We start from the raw sequence: 13739 nt of genomic DNA, 5'->3' as shown, positions 1-13739 counted from the left end.
AAAAACAGCAACGCATGCGGCGTGACATCACTTTGTTGCTGAGACGCTATTAAATGCCGGCAAAGTAGAACACAGAAGCAGCTTGAATCAGAAAGCGCGAGTATGTCAGCGCTCTGGAGGTATTATAAGGATGATGACGACAACATTGCATTGCAAACTGTGAGATATGTAAACTTGGGATTGCCTGCCGGGTATTTTAAGTCGAGGTGTTATTTGTTTTTATTTTAGATTTTTTTAGATTTACTGTTGCATTAAAGTCCAACAGTGAAGAATTTATGCTATTTATTACTTGATTGTTCAAGCTACTTCACAGAAGTGCTCTGTTTGTTAATAGAGTTGTTGAATGTTAAAAGAAGGTGAATTAATAAAAAAAATGAGGAACATCCTGGATCTGTTTCTTTTTATGCATTAAGTATCGGATCAGGTTTCGGTATCAGTAGATACTCAAAATCAAATGACTCTGACTCAAGGGCAAAAAACTGATCAGGACATCCCTAATTTGAACAATTTATTAAAAAATGTATCACTTTCTGGCCATCAGATATTAGGCATGAATATATATTGCAATCAGGATTTTCAAAAGTATTACAGCACTTTGTAAATGTTTATTATTACCATTTGTTGAGTCTCCCCATACTGTTTGATAGAGCCATTGGACACTGAAGCCGCTTCGCATGATGTCACACTTAACAAGCGGATATGCATTAGTGTAATGAAAATCACTTTAAATAACTCATTTTTGTTTTGTATTAAGAGAAAAAAATACACACAGACACACACGCACGCGCACACACACACACACACACACACACACACACACACACATATACATATACATATATATATATATATATATATATATATATATATATATATATATATATATATATATATATATACATATATATATATATATATATATATATATATACATATATATATATATATATATACATACAAATACATAAAATATGAATATTTGATAGACTTCTACTATTATTAGTCTACTATTTCACTGTTCTATTAAATTATAAGCAAATAAGTAGGTAAATATGTATGTATAAATAATTCATAATAATTAATAAATCAGTAATTACTTCTTTATTATCTATTAGATTTCAGGGTGAAATAAGAAATCTAGTTATTGGAGCAAATGTATATAATTTAAACTAATTATATATATATATATATATATATATATATATATATATATATATATATATATATATATATATATATATATATATATATTTACATAGTTTATAAATATGTTCTACAGTGTTTGAGTCTAAACTAGGGCTGCACAATGTATCATTTCAGCATTGATATCGCAATGTGCACATCTGCAACAGTCGCAATGATATGCAATGTCTAGTCTGAATTATAATTGACCAGGAGCTCCAGAATTGTTTTTAATCACTGTATTTATATGGACTTTAAATGATTTATGCCAAAATAAAAATTATTGCTTTGGATTTTTGTCTTGTTTTTACTCTAAATATCTACATTTCATATCAAAAACAAGATTTTCACTTACCCCACTGGCAGATAATTTCCTTAAAACAAGCAAAATCTCTTAATTTTCACTTATTTCATCTGACAGTGAAAACTAAACAATATTTTTACTTGGTCTAAGAATTGTTTTGATATTTGGACTAGAAATGAGACAAAGCAAAGTAAAAAAAAAAAGCAAAAACTCCCCCCAAAAAAACGTCAAATAGAGCTATTCAAACCATCTTCTGAAACAATATTTATATAACAATATTTACAGCAGAAAAATAAAAGAATATTACCAATATTGTGCCGCCCAAGTTTAAACTATGTTTTATACAAACTATTCTGCTATGTTTTATATTTTTATATTTATTTGTTGTGATTTTTAACTTCGGTTTAAACATTCACCAATGTGATGGAACTTCAGAAAGAGTTCAGAAATCAATATTTGGTGGCATAATTCTGTTTTTCAATAACTATCTTTGATATACTGAACAATTGAAATTTTCTAAGAATTAAAAGCTTTAATTTACAATATATTTTATTTAAAAGAAATGTCATTAGACCATTGTAAAATAAAACACAACAGCATAACTAATAAATCAAGTAAATCCAACAAAACTGAGAACATTCAAGTGGTCTCCTAAAATATCTCCTAATCAATATCTTCCAGAGCTGTATACATGTTCTTGACAAATATTGAAAGATTGACCTGTTTTTCCTCCCATCAAAATGACATTTTTCAACATCATCTGACAGGTTGCAATATTTAATAATGCTTTCACAATTTTTTTTAATTAGTAACAGTTACAGGTCATGGGAAGTGCTCAAAATTGCTGAAAGGCATTAAAGGAACAAGCAGGGCCCTAATCCTTGTAGCCAGGTCACCTAGAGTTACCCAGAGACATTCTCAAACAGTTTGTTACGTCAATACTCTCCATTAATTCTATGCACATGCACTCATTTTTCATGCAATCTTCATTCATGGCCATCTGGGCATCTGAATGAATCAGCCAAGTCAAGCTTTGCTTCAAATGGATCCAGCTAACTCTAAAGTTAGCCAGCTAAAGGGTCCAGGGCCCAGGTCTACAAGCCATGGGAGAGTCTGAAAGTACACAATGCGCTGGTAAGCAGAGACCTACAGCATCGTATACCTTCACCTGGCGATTCATGGAGACTAGAGACATCATAAAAAGACGCTCTTTGGAAATTCTGAATCTCTATGGTCGAGAGACAGAGAAGAGGCAAAGGGGGGGATAAACAAGAAAAAAAAGCAAAATAAAAAAGTAGTAAAACACAGCTAGAACATAAAGACATAAATGGTAGTAAACACACTGGTTAGTGCTTTGCAACACAGGTGAGAACAAGCAACAAGTTCTTTCCATTTGCAATAGTGTCTAATGTTTCGGTAGCTTTTCATTTTAAGATCTTCACACACACACATTTAATTTTGTATTCATTTAGGTCATTACAGTGGGGGAAATAAGTATTGAACACGTAACCATTTTTCTCATAAGACATATTTCTAAAGGGGCTGTTGACTTGAAATTTTCACCAGATGTTGATAACCAAATAAACACATATATGAAAAGAAAACATATGCAATTAGTTTACAACTTATGTGTAATAAAATGAAATGATGCAGGAAGAATTATTGAACACATGAAGAAAGAGAGGTGTAGAAAGGCAGTGAAAGCCCAGATAGCAGCTGCCTCTGCCCTTCATCAGTATAAATCAATATTAGCTGCTTCAGTCCAACATCTACATTAGCAGGATGATTAAGATGCAACCAGGGTGGACATTTCAGCAAAAAGTTTATCCAAAACACAGCCAAAGAAACTCTCAAATGCTTTCACAGAAAGAAAACCAAGCTGAATGGCCCAGCAAATCACCTGACTTGAATTCAAAAGAAAATACAAAATAAAGATTAGATTTGGATAAACGAGACCCACAAAACAAGATTTTTCTATTTTGTTGAAGTCTGTAAAAAAATGAATAAATAAATAAAAAATCATACCTGAGCAATGCATGCAGCTTCATTCTCCACATGAGAGGCGTCTTTAAGCTGTTGAATACTTATTTCCCCCAGTGTATGTTGCAAAAGTATGAATCATTTTATTTACAACGGCATAATTGGGATATTAGTATATGGGTCAAAGACAAAAACGCTGAAAGACAATCTTTTGTTATATTGAATAACATGTTTTGGCGACGGTTCATTCCGCTGTGGCGACCCCAGATTAAAAAAGGGACTAAACTGAAAAGAAGATGAATGAATAAATTGCCGAAAAGGTGAAAATATCGGTAGTCCAAGGTTTTACGTCTATATCATTTAATGTGTTACAACAATATTCCTGACTAAATGACAGCCGAGTGCCAAAATTACTGTTGCAGCTTTATTTATAAAAACGTATTGCTTGCAAACATACAGGCATACTGTAATTCAGTGTAATGGATGACACTGTGGTTAACAGAGAATCTGTTTTACACTAAACAAAACATTACCCTAAATGATGAAACTTCTAATTCAGCTTAATATTGCAGGCTGTCAACTGGACACCTATATAAAATATCCCAACTACTTACAACAACTACTTATTTTAAAGTTAAATGAACAATAAATAGCGTTTTTTTAGGGGCATTTCACTGATTAAGGCGTTTTTGTCAGTTGGATTGCCAGACCATGAAATGGTGAAATTATCTTATATTTAAAAACAATAAAACAATTTTGAAGCAAAATCAGAATTGCAGCCGTCATTTTGATGATGTCACAGATTGTTAAATAACTATTAGGCTGTTTATATGTAGGATTTTAAAGTGTCCCTATTATGGGTTTTTGAAAATACCATTCATGCAGTATGTAACACAGCTCTAAGTGAATGGAAACATCCATCTGATGTTTTAAATCTGAAAGTATACTGTGCATCGTGTTTAAAACTATTGATTCTATTGATAAAATAACGATTTGTACTTTGTTCGGATCTTTTGCCTGCATGCATCGGGCTCACATATATACTCTGTGCTACTTCATAACAGTGCTGGGCGTTTCTCTCCGTCTCGTTCTGAACTCAGTCGACCAATCACAACAGACTGGGTCGTCGGACCAAACACCGCTGATTAGCATCATGCAAAGGAGGGGTTTGGGAACAAATAAATCGCTGAACAAATCATAAGGGAGTCGTTGGGATAACTAGGTAAAATAAATGCATATTATAAGACAATGAAAAGTGTTTTTTGACCTTGCATGTTTATTAGCCTGTTGTTGGAGACCCCCGAAACCAAAATTTGACCTTTTATAGCAAAATATTGCATGTTTTAAGAAATAGGTCAAAATTAAGTGAGGTTTTTGCTAAATAATCTGCCAAAATAATCTTGTTCTTCCTTTGATTTAAGACTATATTGCCAATCCCATTGGCAGATTATAACTCAATTTTGATTTACCATTTGTTAAAACGTGACAAAATTGTTTGCTTGTCTAGAAAATGCTTTTTGACTCAAGTATTTTTAGATATTTGGACTAGAAACAAGACAAAAAAAATATATAAAAGCATTTTTTGAAGTACTGTTTGAAACAATATACTTGTGGTGCATTTAAAAGTGTAATTCGGCATTTTCTCTGCAAACATTTGCCAACATATTTGGGTAGTCTCCATGGTGACTCAATTAGTTATCATAAACAACCTTTAGAAGACGCAGAATCTGAATTAGAACACAGCTACTGGATGATAATATAATAATAATAATAATAAAAATAATAATAATATCAATAATAATAATATTTTTTTGACATTTTATGTACACCAAAGATTTCTGAAATATTTAAATAGACACCGCACTCACATTTTAATGTTTCCTGTCTTTATAAAATCCCTTTTTTTTAATCATTACTTTTAGGGGTTTTCACTTTTGTTGTGATGGGACAGTGGAGATTTAGAGACAGGAAAGTATGGGGACCAGAAATAAGGGAAGGGTCGGCAAAGGACCCTGAGCCGGAAATCGAACTCCGGTCGCCGTGAACACCTTGGTCCCATGTGTCTACATGGCTATTGGCGCCGACTATAAAATCACTTTTAAATTAATTACATTTAATTCATTTATTACAAGTTAATTTAATTTTAACATGTTCGCCTTGTCTTTGACGCACATACAGTGTTATTTTTGCTAGAATTGCAGTGAAAAAGCTATCAGACAAAATAAAGCCACCAAACATGCACGTCCCACACTGTATTTTTACATTACTAAATATGTCTTCTCTGCTCTCACTTGTGAATACATATTCCAATGTAAAGCAGTCTTTCTCACTAATACAATATAAAAACATCAACTGTGGTATAAACAGTATTGCAAAATATCTTGTTTGACATTTCTCCTCTTGGATTAATAGTCCTCTCCTGCTACGTTAAGATATTCGCACAAGCCATTGAAATGCATCACAAGCTCTTTTTTTTTATAAGAAATGAAACTGAAGATTGAAAACAACTGTCTCTTTCTTTACAGAGTGGGAGGGCGAGAGCCATAAAAATGGGCCGTTTAACATTTCACATGTCCAGAAGAAACTGCTTACCGTCCTTCCACAGCTCAGCCACAAACTTATCCGTGGACTGATGCAGGAGCGTAGCCACATTGTCATTCAGAGGGTCCATGTTTTTCATTAACCACTCATCAGCCTTATAATCAACCTGCAGGACGAGAGGAAATAAACACTGCATTAACAAACTAAAACACTCAGAATGAGAAAATGAGTTATGCCAGGACAGTCTGGATTCTGTGCTTCTGTAGTTCAGTAGTCGTTGGCTGTTTGCGTAGTCTTATAGAAGTATTACATAAATCAACCATTTTAGTTCTTTTCTTAAACAACAGGAAACAAAGCAAGCAGCAATTTTCTGGCTTTTAACCTAAAAGCAGCTCTCAGGGAGAGAAATATCAAAAGTTTCTCATTTCATGCAGCGTCAAGTTTCTATTGCAAACAGCTTGCTGATCTGAAACAGATGTGGCCTATGGTTAGCACATACCACAGCTGGATTCTGCAGCACTCGAAAGACAGCAATGCAACATTTCAACTGCGAGCCAAAATGACCTGACTAAATCCAATTACATAAGGTTACCATGCATTCCAGGCTACCTTTAAACACTAACAACTGGGTTGAATTCAGACTGAAGCACAAAAGGTCAATATCGAACCTTATAAGTAGGGCCAGACAGAATCAATTTATATCTGAGCAGAATGTTGTAAAAATATCCGCAGATTTATGTGGAATGATTTTGGGAGTATCGAAACTGAAAACCTAATATATAAAATAAAAAATAATTAAAGAAGCGAACAAGTATTTATAGTCCTCAGCTTGCTTTATGCCAAAATATGTTTAGCTTTGCTATGGACAGAGATGCAAAGACCAAACACTACTCAATGGATCAGACAGATGTTGTCAAGCCTGCCATTAGAAAAATAACTTGCATATTAAAAGCTAAACAGCATATATTTGAAAACATATGGGCCTCTATTTCAAAGATCTAGGTGCAAAGTCTAAAGCGCATGGTGCAAAAGCATTAAGAGCATGTCTAAATCCACTTTTGCTACTTTAAGGACGGAAAAATACGTTCTGCGCCACGGTGCATGGTCTAACAGGGTTGTGCTTATTCTCTTAATGAGTTATGAGTGTGTATTGAGCACAATGTGCATTAAACCAATCAGAGTCTCATCTCACATTCCCTTTAAGAGTCAGTTGCGTTGCGCTATGGTGCATTTGCTATTCACATGGCGGATCTTGTAGGTGGAAAAACTAAATGCTTCACTAGTGAGTTCAACAGAGCATCCGCAGCGCAGTGATAAAGAATGAGCCTTCTCCATTCAGCCTCTTTACTTTCTCTTTACTTTACTCTTTTTTTTTACTCCTTTACTTTCATGGATAAGGAAACTGTGTTGTATGCACTACGCTGTAGACATCCATTGGCCTACATATTTAATTTCTTGTATTAAGCACAAAAATTTGTTTCAAAACTATTTCTAAATTTAGTTCTAATTTCCAGCAAACGAATAAATGAACAATATTAATGAAGTGTGGTCAAAAAAACTGAGTTACTGTATATCCAAACATATGTCCTATTCTTATGCCCCATATGGTCCAAAACTCGACAGGACGACAAATCTAAACTTGTTTTTCATAAAGCAAATATAAATATGCATATAATAAATAATAATAATAATAATAACAATATACAAATGCAAATTGTCATGAATAAACTGAAAAAGCCCCCCAGACACGAAGGAGGCATGGAGGCAGTGGTTCTTATATTTATGTAGAAATTAATAATTTTTTTACATTTTAATCCTTTGTTTTCATTTGTAAAGATATTTGTGTATTGCTGTACATCTTGTATGTCTTAATGTGTAAGCGTTTTGGACCTGCATAGGCGCATAACTAATGCACTCTGCGCTGGACTTTTGACCAGGTATTAGTTGATTGGTGCAATCTGTTTCAGTTTCTCAAAATAGCAACGCACCAACAATGCGCCTTAACACACCTCCTTTTTAGGTCGGAACACCCATGAGTTCACAAAGTGGCCCAAATGGATTTGCTATTTAAACAATGTGGTGCAAAACTTGAAAATTACTGTTGTGCTGGTCTGAAAATAGCAACAAATCGTGCCAAACACATCTTGCCCATGGAGTCCTTTCATCAGTTATATCAAAGATGTGGAATTAACAGAGGAAGAAGTTGATGAATAAGTTGTGTGTGCATAATGTAGTTCCAGTCTTCCAGTTCTGTATTGATACACTCTTCAATTTATATTTGCTGTACATTGTACTCAGAATGATTATAATGGTCACTTCTGAATAGATCATCATTAACAAAAAAAGGAGCATTTTTTTGTTTGGTTGTTTGTTTTTCCTTAGTTTTTAATATATATAGATATTCTTTTATTTTATATAATGTGTAAATGCAGCAAGGTTATTGTTGTACAAAAATGCACGTAAAGTGTGGTATTTAAATGTGTACAAACTAAAAATGAAAATAAAAAATATGGCAAAAAAAATAATAAAATAAATAAATAAATTAATTAATTAATTAATTAATAAATAAAAAAAAAAAATAATAATAATAAAAAAAAAAAAAAATCACATTTATTTAATGTTTACAATACAAAACCAATTCGATCCACAGATTCCATGTGGGCCTAAAGCAAGTGTGGCATCATAAATAGGAACATACCCTTCCAGCATAGTGAATAATACAGAAATCGGCTTTGTCCTTCAGCTGCCGTGGTTTCTGGAACTTGCCATGGGTGCCTTGCTCTTGCACAAGTTTGTCCACAAAGGTTTTATCTGTGGCTTTGGGGAACCAGCACTCTTCATCCAACAGAGCCAACACGCCGGGAGGATTTGCCTGGGAAGGACAACAAAAAGACCAATCAGGAGAACTACATTTGCAGAAAAGCCAAAGGAAAACATTCTTTACTTCCATTCAAATCTGGGTTAGAAAATATGGCCCTAATTCACATTAAGTGTCTGTAACTAATAAGTACTTACACTGAAATTAATATTTTTTGCAATGTACAGTAATTATTGTAAAAAAAATAAAATAGTTTTTTATTTTTATTTAAGACCTTGTGGACACCTGGTAAGATAAAGTAGGAGCAAAAATATTTCTAGGAACCAATTCAAGGACAATTTCAATAGTGAATAGCTGCTCACGGGTCTCTCGATGAGGTCAATGCAGGGCTGCAGGTCGAGGCCGAAGTCGATGAAGCTCCATTCGATGCCTTCCCGCTGATACTCCTCCTGCTCCAGGATGAACATGGTGTGGTTGAAGAGCTGCTGGAGCTTCTCATTGGTGTAGTTGATGCAGAGCTGCTCGAATGAGTTCAGCTACAGAGAGAGACAGAGGAGAATTAAGTATGACTGAGTTGTCTTTGTCCGTAGTATTTTTAGCCCCAGAACAGGCCTAATTGAGTCTTTAACCAAGATCTACCGATCGATATCAACTAACTGAATATCGCAGCTATGAGTGGGTGTCCAATTACACTGTTTACTGTAAACCATGTTATTTCCAAACAAAGTCATAATTATATTATTCAATTTAGCAGATGCATCTCATCCAAAGCAACGTCCAGCTCTGAGATGAAATAACCTGAAAGAAGAAAACTTAAATGCGCAATAAGTAGGTTTCGTTTGTATAATCAATTTATTTAACAAAGATTAATTAAGCAACAAAATACCTCAAATTTAACAAATATGACATTTTCAAGTCTGTATGAAATTCAGTTTTATGTTTGTAAAATTGCTTTAGTTTTAATTGACATTTTCTGGATAATGTTTTAATGATTTAACTAAAATGTAATCATGAAAAAGCACGATCAATTACATTTAAATAATTTAATATTTACATTGTTTAGATTTAATCATTTTTACAATGCTTTAAATAATTTTTTCTAAATTCTTGAGTCCATTTAAATATATTTAGCATTTATAATGTTTAATGGGTTGTTTTTACCAAATTTTAGCACAATATTTCTGACATCCCAAAAAATATCACTCTAAACACTTTAAACTAAAATAAATAAATAAAATGTAATTTTGTACAATTACTGTTATTAAATCAAAAATTAAGCTAACATACACTCACTGGCCACTTTATTAGGTACACCTTACTAGTACAGGGTTGGACCCCCTTTTACCTTCAGAACTGCCTTAATCCTTAGTGGCATAGATTCAACAAGATACTGAAAATATTCCTCCGAGATTTTGGTACGTATTGACATGATAGCAGATTTGTCGGCCGACAGGAGTGACATATGGTTTGGTCTTCTGCTGCTGTAGCCCATCCGCCTCAAGGTTGGATGTGCGTTCAGAGGCTCTTCTGCAGACCTCGGTTGTAACAAGTAGTTATTTGAGTTACTGTTGCCTTTCTATCAGCTTGAACCAGTCTGGCCATTCTTCTCTGGCATCAACAAGGCATTTGTGCCCACAGAACTGCTGCTCACTGGATATTTTCTCTTTTTTTCTGACCATTCTCTGTAAGCCCTAGAGATGGTTGTGCGTGAAAATCGTAGTAAATCAGCAGTTTCTGAAATACTCATCAGTCCGTCTGGCACCAACAATCACACTATCTTCAAAGTCACTTAAATCCCCTTTCTTTACCAATCTGATGCTCAGTTCGAATAGCAGCAGATCGTCTTGACCATGTCTAAATGCACTGAGTTGCTCCCATGTAATTGGCTAATTAGATGTTTGCGTTAACGAGCAGTTGGACAGGTGTACCTAATAAAGTGGCTGGTGAGTATAAATCTGTGGTATTCGATGTTTAAAATCCGTTATCTGTGTGCAAGAAAAAGTTTTTTTACAGAAACTTTCAGCATTTTCGGGTTCTTACATTGCCTGAATTTCTCAAAACATTCTATCGCACGAGCTCTGATTTGTGGCAGCATAGTGATTAATATCTAACAGACAGCTGAGCGCTAAATCTGAGGAAGCTGCACCTGGAAAATCTCAAAGCCAGCAATATCCAGGATGCCAATAAAGGAAGCTCCTTGGCGCTTGGTTCTGTCCAGAGCTTTATTAATGCGGTGAACAAGCCAGCGGAACAACCTTTCATAAGTGGCCTTGGCCAGGGCTTCCACTGCAAAGTCAGCCTAGATAGAGAAACAGAGAGAGTCAACAAACCTTTGCATTATAGCATATAATCAAACTAATAATAATGAACAATCACAAAATATAAACTAAGGCTGAATATAAAGATTTAAATTAGTAATCATGTTAGTTTTGCTCTATTTATTGCAATTTTAATTATTTTATTACAACTTTAAAAGGTCCCATGAAGTGCTTTGAAATGTGCATTTTTTATTTGATATATTTTATATATGTTATTTTAATCTCAACTGAAATATTAAGAGAGGGTGGGACAGAGTAGCTTCACTCCTATTCAAAAACAGCCAAAAGCATTTTGTTATCATCACAGCTCTGCCAGTGAGTACTCTGTGAGTGAGTACTCTGCCATGTCAGATACTAAAGAGCATTTGATCGGTCAAAATTTGATGAAAAACTGAAGTATGAGGTGGCCAAACCTTTGATCGATTTAGGCTGAAGTGACAAACTACATGTTTATATAAATTTTATATCATGTACACCACCTGACAAAAGTCTTGACGCCCTTTTAAGTTTTAGGAACCTCAAATAATAACTTGACTTCTAGCTGATCATTTGGTATCAGAAGTGGCTTATATGAAAGGCAAAACCCTCTAGATTGCGCTTATTTTAACAACATAAATTATTTAATAAGGACAGAAAAGTCTGACTTTGCTTAGACAAAAGTCTTGTCACTTAACAGAAATAAAGTCATGGTGCAGTGGAAAAAGAATTAATATTGTGCATGACTCTCTGCAATAACTCAAATAACTTATTAATAAAGTCATCTGAAATGTCTGGTGACTGTGCTGGCCAATCCTGAAGCACCTTGACCTTCTTTGCTTTCAGGAACTTTGATATGGAGGCTGAAGTATGAGAAGGAGCGCTATCCTGCTGAAGAATTTGCCCTCTCCTGTGGTTTGTAATGTAATGGGCAGCACAAATGTCTTGATACCTCAGAATGTTGATGTTGCCATCCACTCTGCAGATCTCTCGCATGCCCCCATACTAAATGTAACCCCAAACAAAGACTTTTCCTTCAGCAAACTTGACTGATTTCTGTGAGAATCTTGGGTCCATGTGGGTTTCAATAGGTCTTCTGCAGTATTTGTGATGATTGGGATGCAGTTTAACAGATGATTCACCAGAAAAATCTCCCTTCTGCCACTTTTCCAAATGATCAACTAGAAGTTGAGTTATTATTTGTTGCTCTTACAACTGGGATTGTTGACAAGACTTTTGTCAGATAGTATAAATATGAATTGTCACTGTTTAGGAACAGCAAGCTAATAGATTTGCTTAAAACTAACATATACATTTTTTTATTTTAATATTACGGGACTTGATGTTTTTAAAAATTCTCATTTGCAGTTGAATGTGAATAATTGTGATGACAATTTTATGACAGGACACTGTAAGCCTATTGTTGTAAATGGACAGAGAGATGAAAAGGAAATGATCAGGATCCGAAAGAAAACACTGTCTTATAGCTGAAAGGGTGGTGATCTGACAGATATATAACCATCACTAATGATCTCATTACCTGTTCTTTCGTTTGGGCTTTCTGTACATAGTCTCTGCCCACTTTGATTCTCGGAGACAGGATGGCACGCGTGAACTCCATGACATTCATGCCGAGCAAGTGGCAAAGTTTTTGAGCAGCTGAAAACACAAAGAACACAAATGCTTTTGAAATCCAAGTCCTCTAAAGGATTGTTCGGCTGCATTAATTAGGGCAACTAGAGCCGGGAACACTTCCCAAAAGACATTTAATCTGAACGGAATTGTACGCTTCTAGTCTGTTTTTCATTATCCAGAGGTCTCCATAATCCTAGCCCAGGCCGTATCCTGAGCAGATGCTGTGGCGGTCATGGAGGAGTAAAGAGCACGAGACTGATTGTACACCCGCCGGTGACCTACTCACATCTGCAGGTTCTCCACGATGGACATCCAGCGTTCTCCAGCCTCCCGTGCCTAGACTGCAGCTCTGCACGGGAAGTTTGGCCAGAAATTGTTGTGCTCAACTGGATCTTTGTTTCTCTCTAGGTTTTTTCCTTCACTTTCATCAATTGGTGAAGTTTTGTTCCTTGCCACTGGCTTGCTTGGTTTGGGACTTGTGGAGCTGCTCATCGATGGATTTGCTCTTCAGCGTTTGGACTTTCAGCAGTGAAAATTAAACTACACTGAACTGAATTAATTAACCTTTAACTCTGAAAACTGGACTGACACAATTTTAATTCACTATAATCTTCTATGTTAAGCTGCTTTGACACAACCTACATTATAAAAGCGCTATAGAAATAAAGATGAAAGAAGAAAATTAAAATCTGTATGCAAACTGACCAAAAATGGTAAGATTCCTTCTCGAGTTATAGGATTTTAGGAGCTTTCCTTATGCACTTAAATGGTGGTGAGACAAGTTATTATAGGACATATTTGCTCATGTGTATAAGAGATATTTCAAATAACCCAGGTCGTTATGGCAATTTACTGACTTTTAAATCCATACAGCTCATTCTGCAGGCATAAAAAGTTCCCCTTCAGGACCACCAGCAGAACTATAACTTTCCAGCTTTATGTTATGAATGCAACAGCTTGGTGGCTTGAACTGATGAAAGTTTCA

The 13739-nt window shown here is 34.8% G+C and overlaps 1 protein-coding gene across 2 annotated transcripts in view; it reads right to left on the bottom strand.

Moving 5' to 3' along the window:
* myh10 (myosin, heavy chain 10, non-muscle) overlaps positions 1 to 13739 on the bottom strand; it is a 103951-nt gene that overhangs the window by 34758 nt on the left and 55454 nt on the right. For both annotated transcript variants that reach the window (XM_056459417.1, XM_056459418.1), the window contains 5 exons: positions 12660 to 12778; positions 10972 to 11124; positions 9188 to 9361; positions 8706 to 8879; positions 6059 to 6173 (listed from right to left, as the gene is read on the bottom strand). In XM_056459417.1, the coding sequence (XP_056315392.1) occupies positions 6059 to 6173; positions 8706 to 8879; positions 9188 to 9361; positions 10972 to 11124; positions 12660 to 12778 (735 nt within the window). The remainder of the gene's footprint in view (positions 1 to 6058; positions 6174 to 8705; positions 8880 to 9187; positions 9362 to 10971; positions 11125 to 12659; positions 12779 to 13739) is intronic.

This window comes from Danio aesculapii, chromosome 6 (assembly GCF_903798145.1).
Source record: "Danio aesculapii chromosome 6, fDanAes4.1, whole genome shotgun sequence".
Lineage (NCBI taxonomy): Eukaryota > Metazoa > Chordata > Actinopteri > Cypriniformes > Danionidae > Danio > Danio aesculapii.
The sequence above is the reverse complement of the archived record's forward strand: the minus strand, read 5'-3'. Positions and strand labels throughout refer to the sequence as shown.